The sequence below is a fragment of the Trachurus trachurus genome, assembly GCF_905171665.1.
Source record: "Trachurus trachurus genome assembly, chromosome: 9".
Classification (NCBI taxonomy): domain Eukaryota; kingdom Metazoa; phylum Chordata; class Actinopteri; order Carangiformes; family Carangidae; genus Trachurus; species Trachurus trachurus.
In genome coordinates this window covers 1885337-1905782 of record NC_139895.1, presented here as the reverse complement: position 1 = coordinate 1905782, position 20446 = coordinate 1885337, and the positions used below count along the sequence as shown (strand labels likewise).

The following is a 20446-nucleotide window of genomic DNA, read 5'->3' as shown; positions in this document are numbered from 1 at the left end:
CATAAATGCGTAGATTAACTCGCCTTTCCCGGTCCTCATACTCAGTTAGCTTGGCGTTCAGCCTTTCAACTTCAGAAGCCGCAGCCGGGGGCGAGTCGCACCGCTGCCTCTCTGCTTCTTCTAGCATGTCCAAACGAGCCTCGGCGCTAGTCATCCTGGTTAGCACGTCAGCTAATTTAGCTTTGACCGCCTCGACAGCTCTTCTCGTTTCTGACACGTCTTTGCGGATGTCTGCAAAGTGTTTGGTTTGGTCGTTGAGGATTTTCGTTTGAGACTCTGATAGTTTCTGAAGAAGCTCATGTATTTTAGCAATGGAAGTTGACTCATCCACGGGCTGCCGGGCAGGTGCAACAGGAGAGGCCGGGTTAGCTCTAAAGCTAACGTTAGCCCTGGTGCTCTGTTGCTGTTGAGATGCACTTGCATCATTTTTCCGGTTATTCGGCATATCGGTGGTGAGAAAAAGTTACAATCGGCAATTTGTGAGAGAAAAATGTGGAAAAAAAATGCAAAAGCCGATAAATTCACACAAATGTCAAAGGGTGGTGCCGCAGCTCTCAGCCTAAGCAGCCATCTTACTCGGCGTCATCACGTGACTCCGCCATGCTGGATTGTTATATGCACCTTCAAAAGAGAGAAAGATACTGTGTCAAAAATCTACAAACTATGTCTAAAAATAACAATGGACAAAAAACTTAATTTAGTTTAATGTCACAGTGTCTCCTGTTCATAAAATATAAAATGTCATGCTTTTGTGGAAACGTTGGCCCACACACATATAATTTTATTTCTGTTTAATGTAAGCACACAGTATTAAAAGTATCTCGGTTTCATTAACTTAAACAAAATGTACCGGCCAAGCGAGCTTAAAAAAAAAGCTAAGCTTGCTCAGCCTAAATATTGTACTAAATTACACGATAGTGCTGTGCTGTCCTGTTTTTATCGTCTATCTATCACACTCCCTTGTGCCCTGTATTATTCACTATGTTTTTTTTTTCTAAAATGAGTGCAATTTGAATTTTGGGTGAACTATTTGTTTAATGAAGGAATTAAGTCTATCTGAGTCTTAGCCGCAAAGCTGAGCTCCTATGTTCTTGTGCCGATATCACTAGTTGAAATTGTATATTTTCAGAAACCATGGGCTATGATATTGCTCAGATGCACGTGATGCAAAACGCTGTCAGAGCCGATAGACTTGTGTATGTAATTAATTTCAGTCCAAAATAATTAGGTCAAAAGTGATTTAATATAAAGCAAATAGACTACTAGTCTTTATGTTTATTTATAATTCATTTTGGCGGACAAGGTTACCAAGCACATCATCATCCCTCATTCATCACGTATAAGGCTTCACCATGTTAGCATAACAGAAAAAAAAGAATCACATGAAAACACATATGTCCATCTGAAGCATAATGAAAGCAATAATGAAATACAGAATATGATTACAGTGTAAGCCTCTACCCAGTCATGTGACCAGATGCCTTTCAAACCTCACATCAAGGTGTTTAGCTCAAGACTACAATGATCTTTTAATCAAATTATTCATCAATGTTAACCTTTTTACATCTTATTTATTGCACTGCATTTATTATCATTTATTAATTTCTAAAAAAAACAAAAACATAATGAACTTAGATTCATTTCTCTTTTACGACATATGAAACACAAAATATCCCACAAAAACGAAACTTGTCACAAATACAGTTACAATGAGGAATGGGCAAATTAACCATCTATTGGCTTTTCAATTCTCCAAAGTATTGTCATTATATTGGCCTTTAAAATCCACTATCAGTCGACCTCTAGTTCAGGTAACTCTGACAAGTCTGGGACAGGGTTTCCTCTACATGTAATTGATCATGGCGCACCGCCACAGCAAAATAAAAGCCGCAACACCTTCAGAATGATGTTTATTTATTTATTTATTTTTTATGTTAAAACAATGTAAAGCAGGGTTTCCACAACCAGTTACCATTAGGTACTTTGCACCTTTCTTTATTTCCTCCTCATTAAGAACGAAACTTATCAACCAGCGCATCCAGCGTTTACCATTAATTAACGACTCTGTGGCGGCCGGGGGACAAGCTCTTCGCCCCTCAGCTCTGTGTGTGTTCATCTCTCGCGCTCTGTTTCGATTTATAAACACAAATAGGCTACAAACGTACACACATTGGCCTCACGTGTTTGTCATTCCCGGTGTTTTATTTTGAAAGTTGACCGGATTCTCTCTCTGTTTTTTTGTGTGACTTCCTGCCAAGATTGATGCGATCGCTCGCAGCTCGTGCACAAAATAGACCAAACACTGAAACGATCGCTGCAGGGCGCGAGGCGGCCGCGGAGGATTGGACGCCGAAATGAAAATGCCCTCGCCGCCACTCTTTAAAAAAATCCAGGAAGAAACACTGTGGGACTTAAAGGGTTTTACCAAATGTTCCAAAACAAATGAGAAAAAGCGTTTAAGACATTTCTGTGAGGCACAAACACAGGACAGACTGTTTCTACCTCAGATTCAGCTGTGTTGACAGGCAGGGATCCACCTCACACAGAACTCTGATCAGATCTGAACAAGCTGCTTCTCCTTTCTTTCGTACAGGGTCGATCACCTTTCGAGCTTTCTCTGCCCTGTCTGCTATTGCAGCAATAGACTCCATTTCACTGTCAGTTACCACTCCAAGCTCCAGGAGTTTGTCCAGCAGCTCATGGAGAACTGGTTCAGTCACTCTCTTGATGAACTCAGCCCGAGCTAACCTCAGCCTCTTTGCTGCTGAGACACTTGGAGTCGGAGCTGAGACACTTGGAGTTGGTTCTGGACGAGGACCTGGAAGATGAACAAGAAAGATACTTGTGTTCAAAAGAAGCAAATTCAATAGTGGTATAAGTGTATACACAGTGGGGATGGAACCGCTCATGAAAAACAATCTGTCTCGTCCAGTTTGCTCGTCTCAGTTCAGGGCTCTGTAGAAAGTCCTTACAGCAGTAACCCAGAAGCCACCAGTGATCACACTAGGCCAAACACAAATGTAAAGTCCATCCAACATCACTTCTGAGCATTTTCAGCTCTAATGATTTTAAGGCGACGAGTTCTGACTCTGGGACGACAACATGTGACAGACTAACAAGTTACAGACACATCAACAGGAACTTGATTAAAGTGAAGTGTGGAGCACCGTACAGCTCAGTAGCAGGTGCCCCATAGGCAGAGGCTACAGTCCTCACTGCAGCTGGCCCCGGTTTGAATCTATATCTGGTGGCCCTTTGCTGCATGTCATTCCCCCTCTCTAGCCTCAACATTTCCTGTCTCTCTCAACTATCGTATCAATTAAAGGCAAAAAGCCCCAAAAATATACTTAAAGAAAAAAAGGTGAAGTTTCTGAGCAACACCTGAAGGAGAACAAGGACGACTGATTTAGGATCTGATGGAGGACTGAGCATAAATATTTATACTCCTTATTTTATTGAAGGTCCTTTCAGCTCCTTCATGAATCTCCTTGGTCCTACTCTGAACGGTTTCCCACTAGTTTGACTCTCACTTGTCGACAAGAATAGACCACAGAATAAACAGAAGATGATCTGAGGCCCAATAAGAACAGAGATAAGAACCACTCATCAGTCTGTTCTACGTCAGGCGGATGAAGACTTTACCTCGCAGAGGAATCTGACAATCCCACACAGCTGTCCCGGTTTCATCTCGGACCTCTACATCGGCTTCCTCTGCGCTTGAAGGCAGGATGATCTGAAACGTCGGGTGGTAATTTGGTCCATAGTTCAGGTCAAAGTCTTTTTTCTGAAAACCAGCAGCACGTGTGTCAGTGTCTCCAGGTGAGTGACAGCAGTTTGAGGAATCATGTCAGCTTTAGTCTGAAACACTCACCTTAGGCTGGACTCTATTGGCGTGCGGACAGTAAACTGTGTAAGTTTTATTTTGGACGAGTGTGCTTTCAGAAGTCGTCGTGATGAACGCACAGTCATTGTGCTGTGCCTTCACCTGGAGAACAATCATATCATTTCATTAGTGTCGGGCCTGAGCCTGAACAGACAGACTGGTTCTACTGGGCTGGACCTACAGGACTGAGAGTCTTTTCTGAGGTCACACTGATCTTTGACCTTCATCCTTGAAATCATGTGAATGTTTGTGTAAGACTTGCTGAAGTGGTGGCAAGGCGACACCAAGACACAGTGTCCATGAAATAAAGTTCATGTTATCAGTTCTGTTAGTGATGAGTTTAGAAAGTGAAGCAGAGTGAATCTCTAACACTTCAGTCTGCGGCCTTACCTCAGCCAGGGGGACATTATGAGGCAGCAGATGCACATTGAGGCCTTGCTTCAGTGCCGTGAGGTTTGGTTGGTGGAACAGCAGAATTTGACTGCAAACTGGTTTTATGTTGTTCCACCACCTCCATATAAGATCCTGAACCCAGACCAGGCCAAAGGCAGAAAGATGAGGGACTGAGATGATCACATGAGTGTCTGTGATCTCCAGTGGCTCGATGAAGCTCATTCCATCATCAGTGATGTGGGCGACAGACAGCAGACCGTCATAGAGCAGAGCTGTGGAAACACAGAGACAACAACCTCGTTACAACAGCAGTGATCATTTCAGTCACTGTTGTCAACATCAGGAAATTAATCAGGAGGCTGGAGAAGGACAGTGCCCTGATTTTACATTATATTAATTTAATAAATGTACACATCAATTAGATGGTCACACAACTTAAGTTACATCATTAGTTCCCCACCGTTGCTCTAACAAACACAATCACTTGCTCACCATCCTTTGTTTCACAATGTGGGAGGTGGAGCTGGCGGACGGCATCCTCAGGACACTGGATATTGAACAGCGGTCCTGCAGCCAACTTGCCAACTGAGTGGAGGAGGCTCTCATCCCATTGGACAGTCCTGTAGAGCAGCTCCGCCTTCTGAGCCACAACAAACACCAGTCCAGTTGAAGAACACTGGAACTGGCCTGGACCAGGACACCTGAACCTGTGGGACACAGAAGGCTGAGTGACCACCTCAGACCCTGAGATGAAACAGGTTCAACATTGGCTAAAACATTGTGTTCCTCCTGACTCAGCTGACTGAGAGCTGATCCAGCTGATGTTTCCTCACACAGTCGACCATGAGACCAACGATGCAGAGACACCTCTGCTGTGGCTCGATAGAAGCTGTGAAGGAAAAGGAAGGTACTTTGGTAAAAACTGTGTTGAGTAAGTTTATTGCATGTTTACCTGTATGAGACTTGTGTAGATTTAGTTTCCAGTTCAGGTTTGAAGCTTGACTGCTGCAATTCAGAGAGAAACAATGTAAGCTGGTTTATTACAATTAAAAATATATTGTGTTGAGTGAAGCCAACGGATTTGTTCCACAGTCCTGAGTGACCTCGGGCACAGTGGACAGAGTTTGAGGGGATACATTGACAATGTCAATGTAATAATTTACAGACTCCATCTGAGAAGCAGCAGGTTCTGCAGAGAAATGATAAATGTTTTGTGAAATAAGTTCATGCTTGAGGTTATCATTGTTAATAGGGCTGACCCAAAAAAATCGAAGCATCGAAGCTTTGTTCGTTGCCATGGTAATCGATCATTAAGTCCGTGATCGATTTTTTTCCTTTTTGACACCGGTTCTCATCGGCAATTGTTACATTAAAATGAGTAGGCTACTTGGCATCCTGGAAACCTGCCGGATTTTGGAGATATGCAGTGTTTGTTTAGCCTGATGCATCAGCCGCTTACTTCATTACATTTCATAAAGCGTCTGAACACGAGCCATAGGGATTCGTTTGCTTCCGGGAGGCGGTTGCTTACATTTGCTTCAACTAATCGCTGCTGCTTGGTGGTCACGTGTGCTATACACCGGTTAAGCTCATAGGTTAATCTTGAGCGCTTGAGTTCAACGTCATCGCCTTCACTTACCCGTCTGTTCGCTGATTGGTCCGTCCGCTCTGGCGGACGGAGCAAACCGAAACGCATTGCTAGTGTCCTGACTACATGCTTGAGGCAAATGAAATTTGCCGGAACCAGTAGGCGGCGCTAGCCTGGCTAGTGTTTGTTTGCCATTACTATTATTTCCGCTATTATTATAGAATAGATTACTATTATTATTATGCAACTAATAAACTATGAGTTTGTTTATACACTGGAGATCTCATTGTTGTTATCAACACAGGAGATATTCTCAGATTATTTTTTCCCCTCTCTTGAGCCCTGAAGTCTGTCTGGAAAATACAATGTTTTTCTCTCACCCTCAGCTTTGCGTTGTCCTTAAGCTTCAAGCTGTCTTCATCAAACCTCTTCACCTTTGAGCCATCCTCAGAGGCCTTCAGCTCCGCGTTGTCCTCAGATTCATTCAGCTTTGAGTCATCCTCAGAGATCTTCAGCTCCGCGTTGTCCTCAGATTCCTTCAGCTTTGAGTCATCCTCAGAGATCTTCAGCTCCGCGTTGTCCTCAGATTCCTTCAGCTTTGAGTCATCCTCAGAGGCCTTCAGCTCCGCGTTGTCCTCAGATTCCTTCAGCTTTGAGTCATCCTCAGGGGCCTTCAGCTCCGCGTTGTCCTCAGATTCCTTCAGCTTTGAGTCATCCTCAGGGGCCTTCAGCTCTGCGTTGTCCTCAGATTCCTTCAGCTTTGAGTCGTCCTCAGATTCCTTCAGCTTTGAGTCATCCTCAGGGGCCTTCAGCTCTGCGTTGTCCTCAGATTCCTTCAGCTTTGAGTCGTCCTCAGAGGCCTTCAGCTCTGCGTTGTCCTCAGATTCCTTCAGCTTTGAGTCGTCCTCAGAGGTCTTCAGCTCTGCGTTGTTCTCAGAGACCTTTGGCTTTGTGTCATCCCCAAAAACCTTCAGCTTTGAGTCACCTGTTGAAAGAGAAGAAACAAGGAACATCTCAGAAATCAGTGTCAATTGGAAGGAAAGTTTCTTATATGAAAGATTCATACACATAGAAATTTAAACATCACTTCTTTCCTATGATGACCCTGTCTGTTGTCCATTGTTTCATTTGTTGTATTCAAGCCAAAAAAGAAAGTATGAAAAAACAATATGCAATTCATAAAACTATTGGATGTTAAATGAGCCCAGACTCATTTCCCAGTCAGACTGATGAAGAGGAGACAGAGGTTCAGTACTTACTGGTTTTGTCTCTGGAAGCTTTAATCACCTCTCCCTCACCGATCCTGTAGGAACAAACACAACAGAGCCAGAGGGAAATAATCAGGTTTTGTTTGTTTGAGTTTGCTTTATTAAACCAAACTGTGATGATCCAGGATCAGACTCACCCAGCTGAGCTTTAACTGATCCTGCTCAATGTGTTAGTCAGTGACCTTTGGGATCAACCAGAGCTTTAAGTTTCATGTTCAACCAGGTTACCATGGTGTCACCACATTTACTAATGATCTGATCTGGACCAGGTGGCGTTTAAAGATTCAGATCAAAGAAAATATAGAAGATGGCTCTTAATCAGATCTAGAAAAGTAAAGCCACTGGAACCACAGGAAGTTCAGCATCTGATCCGTGCTGTCCTGATATTCCAGCTGCTGCACATCATTCTGTATTTGACTCTTAAGCCGGGTTCAGACGACACGATTTCAGGATGATTTTGACACGATTTTTTCGTGGCTGACAAATTTCCGGCGTCATGCCCGATTATGAGCGTCGGGAACGACAAACGGACATGTAGTGTGACCAGGGGCGGATTGGCCATAGGGAGTACCGGGAGCTTTCCCGGTGGGCCGGTCACTAATGGGCCGATGGCGGCCCTTTTTTATTTTATTTATTTAACTTTTTTTTTTCGCCATGCCTCGCCTTGCCTATTGTAACTCTCCCGGCCCAGGGAGAGAGACATGCATCGGCTCGGCCCACAGTGCTCAGCTGCAGACACAGCAGAGAGGTGACGATTGGCCCAGTGGCTTGTCTACCTGGCCCAATGGCCCTATGAGAGGCTACAGAGGCCCAGGAGTCCCACCCACGCATGTTCTAGACCCCCCCTCGTCCAATCACGGAGTCATGATGAGAGAGAGCGAGAGAGAAAAAAAACACACCAGCGCACAAAAACGGAAAAGAAAAGTAAACAAACGCAAAGGCGGCGCGGAAAAATGGAGGAAAGTAACAGAAAAAGAAAAGCTCTAGCAGCAGAGACTGCTGAAAGTACAACAATTACGCAGATCAGGGCTAGAAGCACCGATGCTGCAGCTCCAGCAGCAGGTCCTTCACATGAGTCTGAAGGGAGTGAAGCTCTCATTACCACCGCCCTTATGGTGCAGGAGGAGGCTGAAAAAATAAGTGTTGAGAAGACTCTCCACCATGTGAAGGAGGTAGTGATACCGTGTTAAGCAGGTAGGCTATGTGCTTTCCAGAATGGTGTGGATAAACATTCATTAAAATACTGTAAATGGTCCAGAACGGTTGCTATGAACTTTACTTGACATAATAAATAGCTATAGCTAATAACTCTGATGGTGTGGTGTGTTACAGCTAAATCTAGTTATCTAAAGTATTGGAAAACAATAACTATATTCATATACTATCCGATTAATTGATTAGTTGCTTTTATTAAAGTGCCCTCACTCAAATTTGATCATGAAGGACATTGAGCTTACAACTTAACAAATATGTATGCTTTCCATATTTTTTTCAGTCAGTGTTTATGGTTTATTGTCCTTTCAACAGTTTAACATTATACAGTTAAAATTAATAAAACACTGATTAACTACTGTTACAGTAAAACATCATTCTGCATACAGTATTTCTTGTCATGCTTCATTGTCTATTCACCTTATTCTCCGGGGGCAACCATGGAGTCAATGGAACGCTGTGAGATTGTGTTGGAACTTCCGGTGACGACCGGAAGTCGTATAGTACATTAGCGGTAGCTTGATTATTTGAGTCCGTTCTCAGATGTTTCTTGTTGGCAAATCTGGGTTTTTTTTCCCGTTGTCGATTGCAAAAAATGACGAGCATTATAAAGAGGAAGCTACAATCACTGGAAGAAAACGTGTGAGTTTTTATAGCAGTTGAGCATCGACCTCATCTTCTGTCCCAGTGTGTGTGGAGCTCTGTACGACATGCACCCACCTCCATCTACTCTAGAGTCTGGTTAAAAATAATTAAATAAATCCCCGTGTCCCCGCTGATTTCAGCCAAGGTGAGCAGCTTGTTTGGAGAGTAGGAGCGAATTAAAAAAAAAACAAAAAAAAAAACGCTATCACAGCCCAAAGCAACATTGTTAATGCACATAAGAGGCTGCTTTTAATTTCTGACAGCTGGACATTGCGCTACTTTTAATTATGAAGCTTTATCCATTTAAACAAAATAAACTAGAGGAACAACTTTCATGTTTAAATTGTGTTTTATAGCCTACTTTTATATATTTTACTGATCGCAATTCAGGCTGGGTGTGCGTATGAAAATATGCTACAGTGTTTCTCTTTTCTTTTCTCTTTTTTGGAGGGGGCGGGGGGTAGTTTAGGTGACAAAGACATTTTTAACTGTGAAAATAGAGATGTATTCAATATTTGCATTTGGGCAATACTGCTGTAGGCGAAACAAATTTATTCATGGCCACATTTAAGTTACAGTAGTTGAGGGAGGGTTTTATTTCTAAATCCCTCCGTTTATTTCTTTTACACATTAGCGAGCAGGTTCACAGCGTGAACAGCGTGTCCCGACCTGACCAGGCTCTGGACACGGAGCAGAGACCCAGGTCCGATAGTGCAAGGCTGTCTCTGAAGCAGAGGATGAGGCCAGCTTCCCGTCAGTCTTCACAGACAGTCCAGAGTTGAACGAGTTTCTGATCATATAGTTGTCAGTTTGCTCCAGGTGACAGTCGACCCTCACAACAAAAACCCCCCCTCCCTCTCTCAGTAAATAGTTCCGACGTCCATGCTGCAGCTTATATCCAAGTAATATAATAGCCTATATATAAATGAGCTCCTGACGCTCAGCTCAACAGTTGGTAAACAGCAGCGGATCAGCGCGATCTCTCCCTCCGTACTGGTTCTGCCAGCTCCACTTGGATTTCAAAGTAAAAGTCACGCTGTAAATGAGTTAAATTGTGAAACAACGGCGCTTTTATAGCCGATTTTAGGATTAAACTCTGAATAAATGAGCTAAACATCTGTTACCATAAGTTTCCATGGCGATCTAGCTGGGTTGAAAGAGAGAGTACAGGAAAGCCTGGCTTTAGACTCAATAAAAAATATATAATTATAAAATATAACCCACTAAACTCGCTTCGAAGTACACCCCTCAAGTGTTGTCCATGTTGATTTGATTGTCTGTATTGTAATTGTCCCGCAATATACTGCAAATTCAGTCGATTGTTTACATCAGTTTTTACTTCCGCATTTGACCGGAAGTCGTAACACAATCGCGGCCAAACCGGAAGTGGCAAAGTGGGCGGGGCTACATAAGGTGAATACATTATGTTGAGCTGTACTGTCTTTCTAAGATAAAATTAGTGTTTGTCCATTTTTCAGATCATTGTAGCCTACTATTGTTTTCCATACTTTAGCCAACTAGCCAAAGTTCTGACTCATTATGTGCATGTAATCGTGTCCAAACTTAACCTATTCCACACTATTCCTCTACTTTGTTGTATATTGTATATCGTTTAGTAGTGGTGTTATTAAGAGCTTGTGTGTTTGTATGTACATCAACGGTGCTAGTTGGCAAAATATCCGCGTGCAGATAGTGGGCCGGTCTGGACCAAAAAGTCCAGGGCCAAATTTTTGTCCCAGTCCACCCCTGAGTGTGACCGGTATTATGTTTACGACGCTCTACAATGCCCCAACAGAAAGTCTACCATGTTAGAATCTTTTGATTTTTCCTGCCCAGTCTTACATCTCCTACGATGTGAATCTTGATGTTGACCAATAGGATGACAGAGCTCTGACGCGTTGTTTACACACAGTGAACATGTGCTGTGCAATATAAGTGAATGGTTTGAGGTGAACACATCCGTTAATATCCCCCATGTTTTGCCTCTCCTCACAACACTGAAAAAAAGCTGTGTTGCTGAAACACGTTGTGGGCCCCCGCTGCCTGGATTAAAGAGAAATTAAGAGGATCAACCTATGAGTGCTGGCTATCTGTGTTTTTCCTTAGGCAGTCAAGGGTGGCGTTAACCATCCAATGCGAAGTGTGACACGTACACACACAGAGTTTATGAATGTTTTTTGTGGCTGCTGTTGCCTTAATTTATGTTACTTTGTAAAGATTTATTTTTCCGTTAAGTGATATTCCTCATCTCAATTTGTTCATTGCTGCTTTTATATTTTTGTTTTTGATTACATTAAAGCCCCAGTATGTGGGATTCGTGGTGCTGGTACTTTTAGAGCTGTCTGGTAACTTGTTCCCAGAGAAGCTGTCGCCAACACCGTTGCTATCGTCGGTGTGTCGCCGTCATCATTACCAGTAGCGGCGCTGTTGCCGTCATCGTTACAGTCATCGGTACCGGTACCGTTGCTGGTGCCAAGCAAAGCTCCAGAGTTGGCCAGCCAGCCTCCCCTCCAGAGCTCCAATGAGCTCCGGTGAGCTCTGGAGGGGAGGCTGGTCACCTGTGCGGCCCAGCACAAGGCACTCGTGTGTGGGTGAGAGGAGCAGGGGGACTGGGCTTGAACTGGGCCTCTGGAGCTCAGCGGAGCTGCGGTGTACCAGAACCACAGAGTTCCTACCCACACAGTGAAGTTATATAGTGCAGTTTCAGTCAGACTGCAGCGGCAGCACCATTCATCCTATTAACCATTTTTCTACCACTTCATTGAGTTTAGAAACATTATTTTAAGGTTGAAAACTGTGTTGCTTTATTGCTCTGATTATTAAACCAATAAATCAGAGGTTACTCAGCACTTGAGTAGTTTTTTCTCTAAGTACTTTTTTTCTCTTACTCAAGGAACTATTTGGATGGCTACGTTTGACTTTTACTTGAGTAATATTATTTACCAGTCAATCTACATTACCCTCACCTATGGTCACGAACTCTGGGTTATGACCAGTGTTGTGCAAGTTAGTGAAAAATAGTAACTAGTTACAGTTACTAGTTACTTCATTTAAAAAGTAACTCAGTTAGTAACTGAGTTACTTAAACCAAAAAGTAATGCGTTACTGAGAAAGTAACTTTTTCGTTACTTTAAAACGTTTTTTTTTCCAATGCTCCCACTAAATAAAGGTTGAATAAGCTTCATGCACAGCTCCCCTACTTCCTGAACTTAAAGCAGATATCAGTGGAATGTTTTTGTTAATATAAGTCCTAAATAGTCGTATTTTCCGTCAGCAATCACTTACATGAAGTATTTCAGCCTAAACACGAGTCTCTCCGTCACTCTGCTCTGCTGTAACCCGAGGAGAAAATTTTCCTTGTGGGATACAAGTGTTATCCAATGAGGAGAGAGAACGGCATGAAGGGCTGTGTGTGCAGCCAAGGGATGCGCGTGAATGTGGTGACGTAGCACGAGGACCAATTGATGCCTGACAAGGGCGGGGGCTGCTAACTCATGGTGCGTTCAAAGAAACTCGTACTTTGTGTTTTTCCTTCCTGTGAAGTCATACCAGTTCGATCTGGTACGAGTTCACGGGTCGGAAGTTACGAGTGGCCGTTATAGGGAACTTTCACAGACAACAGGATGGTAAAAACACGAGCTACGGGTTACCTGGAACGCTACCAAGTCGTAGTTGTGACTTGAAGCTGTAACTTACGGTTTCAAAAGCCTGCCTTGAACGCAGCATTAGCCGAAACGGCCGTGAAGCTGATATCTGCTTTAAACCAGCTTCTTTATTTCCTGTCTTGCATTATTGGACAAACTGATTAAGGTGTGTCTGTGACTCTGACCTCAGTAGTCACAACAATGGTCAGGACACCCTTGGATTCAGGAGCAGTGGAGCAGTGGAGCTGTGCATAAAGCCTGTCCCCCTCTATCCGTCATTTCTACTGATGCTGATGAAAAAACGCTTGTCTTTATCTGTGAATTTTACCATCATCATCATCATCATGCTGCATGATGTCAGCAGCACTGCAAAAAAAATCTTGAGGATACGTCTTGACCGAGTTACATTCAAGAACCTGTTTCAGTGACGGAAAGTAAATTCACTCCAGCGGTAATTTTTTATTTCGATCGATCAGCTGTGTTTACAGAGCGATTGCTCTGTGTTTAGCGTTTCAGGTGTCATAATTGGAGTCCGTCTGTTGGACTCAGACTGCTGCTGCTCGGGTGGAGTGGGTACTGGTGTGTGCTGGCTGTGACTCTCGAGCTGTGTCCCAGGGGCTGCACTGGCACACAGCTGATCGGTCTGGGATGCTGCGTTACCTTAGCTCGCCGTCATGCAGCTGTCCTGAGGTAGCTGACGTGTGGCCGAAACCACCTTGCGTTTCATTCAACCGAACTGTAGTAACGCGCCACTTCACATTCTCAGTAATGGGAAAAGTAATTAATTAGATTACTCGTTACTGAAAAATATAACGCCGTTAGTAACGCCGTTATACTCTAATGCCATTATTACCAACACTGGTCATGACTGAAAGAACAAGATCTCAGATACAGGGTTCATGACCATGTCCCACCGGGAGGAGGCCCCAAAGAAGACCCAGGACACACTGGAGTGACTATGTCACTCGACTGGCCTGGAAACGCCTTGGGATCCTCCCTGAAGAGCTGGAGGAAGAGTCTGGGGAGAGGGAAGTCTGGGTGTCCCTGCTCAGACTGCTGCCCCCGCGACCCGGCCCCGGATAAGAGGAAGAAGATGGATGGATGGAATATTATTCTAAAGTAAAAATACTCTTACTTGAGTGAAATGTATAGCTGCTACACCAACCTCTGCCTACCCCAGTTACTGTCAACTTGAGTGTCAACAATAAAACATACCAGCCTCAGCCACTGGCCCATTATCACATGCTAGCACTGTCATGACACACTACAGCAGTGCTAGCAGTTAGCTGACGAGTAAAAGCAACATTTTAAACTCATTGATAACATCAGTAACAGGAAGCTAGCTAAGAATAGCACGTCTACTCTACCTGTCACTAATGAGACCAGGTGTGTAACATTATGTGCACATAACAGAGGACCTCTCCTGGACCAACAACATCACATCACTGACCAATGAAACCCAGCAGCCCTGGTTCTCATCATGTGTTCCTTCTACTGAGGAGACACTGAGAACACTCTGACCTGCTGCATCCCTGTGTGGTTTAGAAACTGAACCACCTCAGACTGAAAAACCCTGCAGTGCAGGAAGAAAGGTCATTGGTGCCTCACTCCTGGACATCTACAGCACCTGCCAACATAATCTACACTGAGAATGACAACAGAGATGAGAGCAGCATGGACTGATCCATCCCTCTACTGACCTCAGAGTCTCCAGTCTACAGTCTGGACTCTCCAATAGAGCACAAAGATCCTTCAGGTCTGAATCCTGCAGCTTGTTCTCTCTCAGGTCCAGGTATCTCAGGTGGGAGGGGTTGGACTTCAGAGCTGAGACCAGAGAAGAACAGCTGATCTCTGTCAACCTGCAGCCCCCCAATCTGAATAAAGAATAAAAGAAGAAGAGTTTGTTTTTTACAGTGTCTCTGAACCTTTTTCACATTAAAACTCCTAAGTCAGTGAACACAACATCACATCAGTCATGGTGGACTGTACCACACACACACACACACACACACACACACACACACACACACACACACACACACACACACACACACACACACACACACACACACACACACACACACACACCTGGAGGGATCAGATTATTGATTATTGATGACATAGAGTGAAGTGAAGAGTCATTGTCAGTGTGAGAGAAGAACAAGTGGAAACATGAGACAAACGTCCTTCATTCATGACATCAAAGTCAATGATTCAAGTTCTGAGTGAAGATCAATCAGGTTCAGTTGTGGATCAAAGATCTCAGATCTACAACAGTAACAGTCAGTGAACTGACCTCAGAGTCTCCAGTCTACAGTCTGGACTCTCCAGAAAACCACGCAGATCCTTCAGGTCTGAATCCTGCAGGTTGTTTCCATCCAGGTCCAGGAGTCTCAGGTGGGAGGGGTTGGACTTCAGAGCTGAGCCCAGAGAAGAACAGCTGATCTCTGACAACCTGCAGCCCTGCAATCTGAATAAAGAATAAAAGAAGAAGAGTTTGTTTTTTACAGCATCTCTGAACCTTTTTTCACATTAAAACTCTTAAGTCAGTGAACACAACATCACATCAGTCATGGTGGACTGTACCACACACACACACACACACACACACACACACACACACACACACACACACACACACACACACACACACACACTTGAAGCGATCAGATTATTGATTATTGATGACAGAGGGAAATGAAGAGTGATTGTCAGTGTGAGAGAAGAACAAGTGGAAACATGAGACAACAACTATTTCAAACGTCCTTCATTCATGACATCAAAGTCAATGATTCAAGTTCTGAGTGAAGATCAATCAGGTTCAGTTGTGGATCAAAGATCTAAGATCTACAACAGTAACAGTCAGTGAACTGACCCCAGAGTCTCCAGTCTACAGTCTGGACTCTCCAGAAAACCACTCAGATCCTTCAGGTCTGAATCCTGCAGGTCGTTGTGACTCAGGACCAGGAGTCTCAGGTGGGAGGGGTTGGACTTCAGAGCTGAGCCCAGAGAAGAACAGCTGATCTCTGACAAACTGCAGCGCACCAATCTGAATAAAGAATAAAAGAAGAAGATTGAATGATTGATGATTGATCAGATGTGTCTTCATCATGTGGCCTTCTACACATCCTCCACATGTCAGCACAGATTTATCAGTTGCTGCTGACCTCAGATCAGTCTGTCAATATACAATCAATATCTGATCAATACCTGTTGGACTAAACACTGACTACAACTCTCTGATTCAGGTCTGAACTGAACTTTGCCTCTAGTCATATTGCTTTTTCTCCTCCTACTGGTGTTTAAAGCAGAAGTAAGCGATCCGGTCGTTTTGGCTAATGCTGCGTTCCAGGCAGGCTTTTGAAACCGTAAATTACAGCTTCAAGTCACGACTTACGACTTTGTAGCGTTCCAGGCAACCCACTCGTGTTTCTCCGACCTGTTTTACCTGTGAAAGTCATTATAACGGCCACTCGTAACTTCTGACCCGTGAACAGGTCGGACAAACACGAGTTACGAGTTGCCCTGAACGCACCATAACTTCTTGTCAGCCGACGGAGTTAGCAGCCCCCGCCCTCGTCATGGATCTATTGGTCCTCGTCCCTACGTCACCACATTCACGCGCATCCCTTCATGCTGTTCTCTCTCCTCATTGGATAAAACTTGTAGGATACAAGAAAAGTTTTCTCCTGGGCTCAGAGCAGAGCAGAGTGACTGACAGACCCGTGTTTCAGACCAAACACTCTATGTAAGTGATTGCTGTCGGAAGATATAACTATTTAAGACTTATATTAACACAAAAATATTGCTTACTTCTGCTTTAAGAGAAGCTCACTGGTTCATGTTTAATTCCAGCCTTTGTTCTGATAGGTAGATTTAATCACATGACAGCGTGCAGAGAGTCTGATCAGAGAAGCATTAGCTTCTACATGCCATGCGTTCTGCTTGCAGCTCCAGCTATCGTCTCTTTTCCTCCCGCTGTTTGTACCGAGCAAAATTTTCACTTGTGAGTTGTGTTCATATTTTCAATTAATTCTGTTGTTACACAGGTATTCATGTAGTGCATTTTGAAATGTTACATAAATGTTTAGTTTATTTCCATGTAAATGTTGCTAATGCTAAATTAACAGTGGACGATACAGCTATCTGCATGATCATGTCTGTGAGTATATGATGTTTATGTGGCAGAGCAGGTTGCTCATTATTTTTTATTTTTTTGTATTTGGGGTGTATTACCCTAGTGTGCCCCCCCCCCCTTCCTCCTACTTCCTGCTCACTGTGCAGGCCTTGTCCACACGAGCACGGGTATTTTTGAAACCGTGAACATATGTTCCCGGTTGTATGTCCTGTCCACATGCAACCGCGCTTTTGGAACCCTGAAACCGTGGTTTTTTGAAACCGGAGTCCAGGGTGGGGTTTTCGGCCGGGGTTGGTTTCACCGGGTGCGTGTGGACACTGCAACCGCGATTGTTTTTCTCGTTTACGTCATAGCTGCACACGTGCTGATGTAAACACTGCCAGCCCGCAGAGGTTGTTTGCAGCGGTTTGCAGAAGTTGACGTGAGCTCGCAAAAATGGAGGTGACAAAGTGGATTTTTATTATTTCTCGATTTTTTTTTTTTTTTACATCATCTAAATGCTATTTGTATAGTTTTTCGATGAGAAAAATATAAGGAAACGGTCGTCAGGGCGATCCTCTTGTCAGCTCCAAACTCACCCTCAATCACAGACCACAGCTGGTTTTCCACACAGCATCATTTACAGTAACAAGTGACGCTACAGATCAGCTGGGCCGCTGCTGTGTGTTTTTAAAATTACAGAACTACTACAGTAGCGCCGCAGTTTCTTATTCCCCACATTGTTTGATTGAGAGTTTTTCGGGATGATTTTCATGAGGCAATAGCCTATGTCTCTGTCAGACCGGGTACGACAGGAGGGGGGGTTGCACTGCTGTCATGCAGTGATAAAAAGAGCCTATGCGGAGATGAACGGAACGAGCAAAAAGCCGAACATTTATTTGTGACGTCCGCGGTCGATATAAAGTGGATATGTTTCATTCATCCATGTTTTGACAGACAACACAACAGCCAGTGAATGAGTTGAGCCGCTGAGTTTGATTGGTTAAAACAGCCTTCCACACATGCATTGCGTCACTTGGTAGCGGATTCCACGGTTGCGTGTGTACAGAGTGTTTTTATTACACCACTCGTGTGGACGCGGAGCAAAACTCCGGTTTCAAAAATACCCGGGCTCGTGTGGACAAGGCCGCGTCACTGGTCTCGGAGCAATCGTCCTCCTTCACCTTGATTACGGGGCGGCACCCGGAAAATTAGATCATTTGATTCAGGTGCACGTACTCGCTCCTTTTCTCAGTAGACTTGGCGTCTGCAGCGTGGCTCGGGCTGGCGTGGCTGTGGCAGCGTTTTTCATACCCTCAGGTAAGTTTCCCAACAGTGTTGTATCAGTTACTACATGGTTTTCAGACGTGGTAAATAAAGACGCAAAAACAGCCACCGCAATCTCTTCCTGGTTTGGTAAATCACATTGCACGCGCTAAATAAATCTATTTGCATCTACTCCTCCCAGTATTTTGCACGTTCTGGCTGAAACGCCCATATTTACATATTCATCAAGGCAAACACGCTAAATGGATCACACGTGCTATTCTGCCCGTGTGAGAGACGCAATCCTCGGTGCGTCCGGTTAGTAGATCAGGTTCCACATGTGTTTGCGCGTGCAATCACGTTTGCACACGTTTTAATACACTCAAACCTTTAGTAAATCAGGCAGAGATCAGTGATGGTGTTAATAACCATGCTAGCGTTTCACCAGCTCTCATCTCTGCCAGTCAGCCTCTCAAACTACCGCCTCTCTCGCGTGCTGGCGCACCGCACGTAGACACACGTGAGAAAAAAAAAAAAAATTCAATTTTTTTTTTTCTGTGAGAGACTGTGGCGGGCTCAAACGTACAAAGGAGTATTAGGGCAGTATTAAGTCAGGTGAAAAAAAAAAAAAAAAATCCGGCACAAGAAAAAAAAAAGGGCAAAAAAATAAATAAAACTGCAGGCTTGACCACGTACCACAACAAAGCGACTGACTGATCCATGACAGCAGCAGGGTGACAGACAGACTCTTGTAGTAGTATTAAATACTACAAATACAGGAGAGGAGGAGAGGAGATAGGCCTATCCCTGTATAGTATTTGTATTTGTAAATACTACAGGAGGAGGCAGAGACCTGGATTGCGGTGGTCTAGTCACGGAGGTGTCTCCAGTCACGTTTAGTTGCGTTAGCTCATATAACGTCTCTATGTAATTTATAAATGATTGTGTTTGTGTGTTTGTTTTGGGGGGGCAGCCATAGATATGGGGGACAGCAATGAAGAACATGCATTGCTGATTGCTGTACGTTAGCAGCAGGGGATGGACACGGAAGTGATTCGTGTTTTCATTGTCATACTCCGGCATTGAGTCAAAGTTAATCGGCTTTATTGTTCACTTTTATGGCGCTGCAGAGTTTGGCCGACAGTCGCTTGTCGCTTTGTTGTGGTACGTGGTCAAGCCTCTGCAGTTTTTTTTTATTTTTCTTGTGCTGGATTTTTTTTTTTTTTGCCTGACTTTTTTTTTTCTTGTGCCGGATTTTTTTTTTTTTTTTTACCTGACTTTTTTTGTTTGTTTTCTTGTCCCGGATTTTTTTTTGTTTTGCTTACTTTTTTCCCTCGCGCTGGATTTTTTTTTATTTGGCTGTTTTTTTTTTTTTTTGGGCTGGCCCTAATACTCAAACGAGACCCGCCACAGACTCGTTAATTAATGGGAAACACTGGACTGACGGGACTCTGCCTGATTGTGTTCAGAAGATAATTTCAGACAGGCTCGGTGTTGAAATGAGGAATTAGAGGGAACGACTGCACAGGCAACTGGCACCGATGATGTAGAATATGGATCAGTCCCTGAGACCGGTTGTGATCCAGGGACACGGTGATCAGCACAGATAAAGGAAAGAGAGGATCTGATAATGGGACAAAAATACCGTGTCCCTGTGGCAGGAGTTGGACCAGAAGAGGAAAGTTTTCAGGCCAGTGAAACGTAAAGTACATGAGCTCAACGTCAGGTTCACACTGGTCTATCGAAGCAAATGTGTCTCATAATTCAAATTAAAATGGATTAACACAAATCCTTTTTCATTTTTAAAATATAGCTGCATGTTTTGACTCATAAGTAAAATGAATTATCAATAATCCAAACTGCATTTTAATTTTCTTCTTCAAGACTGCTCATTCTGTGACTTATAATAAAGAAAAGGACATTTAAGGTTTAATTTTCAAAATATCAGGGCGGCGTATAGCTCACTTGGTAGAGCTGCTGCTCCATGTTGAGGCTACAGTCCTCACTGCAGGTGGCCCCGGTTCGAATACCACATCGGGCAGCCCTTTCCTGCATGTCATTCCCACTCTCTGCCTCCCCATTTCCTGTCTCTGTCTCCACTGTACTATTGATATAAAGGCAATAAAACAGCCCCAAAAATATACTTTAAAAAAAAAAATTTAATTTGAAATGTCAAATTTGAAAATTAAAATGCATTAGCTGAAAGGCTTTTTCATTTCAAGATCATAGCTGCATCATTTGACTCATAGATGAAACTAATAAGAAATCGTCCAAACTGTATTTTCATTTTCTTCTTCAAGACTGCTCATTCTGTGACTTAATTAGTTGGCAATCCCAGTCGGCGCAGCCTGGAGAATGACGTCGCTGGCCGACAGCGACAGCGGTAAAGCAGCTAAAAGCTGTTGTAGCCTGTTTATGTGTCACTTTATA

General features: G+C 43.7%; 1 protein-coding gene across 1 annotated transcript in view; it reads right to left on the bottom strand.

Annotated features, from left to right (window-relative positions):
* Positions 1 to 2081: 2081 nt before the first annotated feature.
* The window catches only part of LOC310991871 (uncharacterized protein), a 41647-nt gene continuing 23282 nt past the window's right edge, over positions 2082 to 20446 (bottom strand). The window contains exons 7-15 of the mRNA XM_083979802.1: positions 15509 to 15682; positions 7124 to 7167; positions 6245 to 6849; positions 5229 to 5281; positions 4769 to 4983; positions 4274 to 4548; positions 3872 to 3985; positions 3643 to 3784; positions 2082 to 2818 (exon numbers count right to left, since the gene is read on the bottom strand). Coding sequence (XP_083835928.1) covers positions 2499 to 2818; positions 3643 to 3784; positions 3872 to 3985; positions 4274 to 4548; positions 4769 to 4983; positions 5229 to 5281; positions 6245 to 6849; positions 7124 to 7167; positions 15509 to 15682 — 1942 coding nt within the window. The 3' untranslated portion in view covers positions 2082 to 2498. The remainder of the gene's footprint in view (positions 2819 to 3642; positions 3785 to 3871; positions 3986 to 4273; positions 4549 to 4768; positions 4984 to 5228; positions 5282 to 6244; positions 6850 to 7123; positions 7168 to 15508; positions 15683 to 20446) is intronic.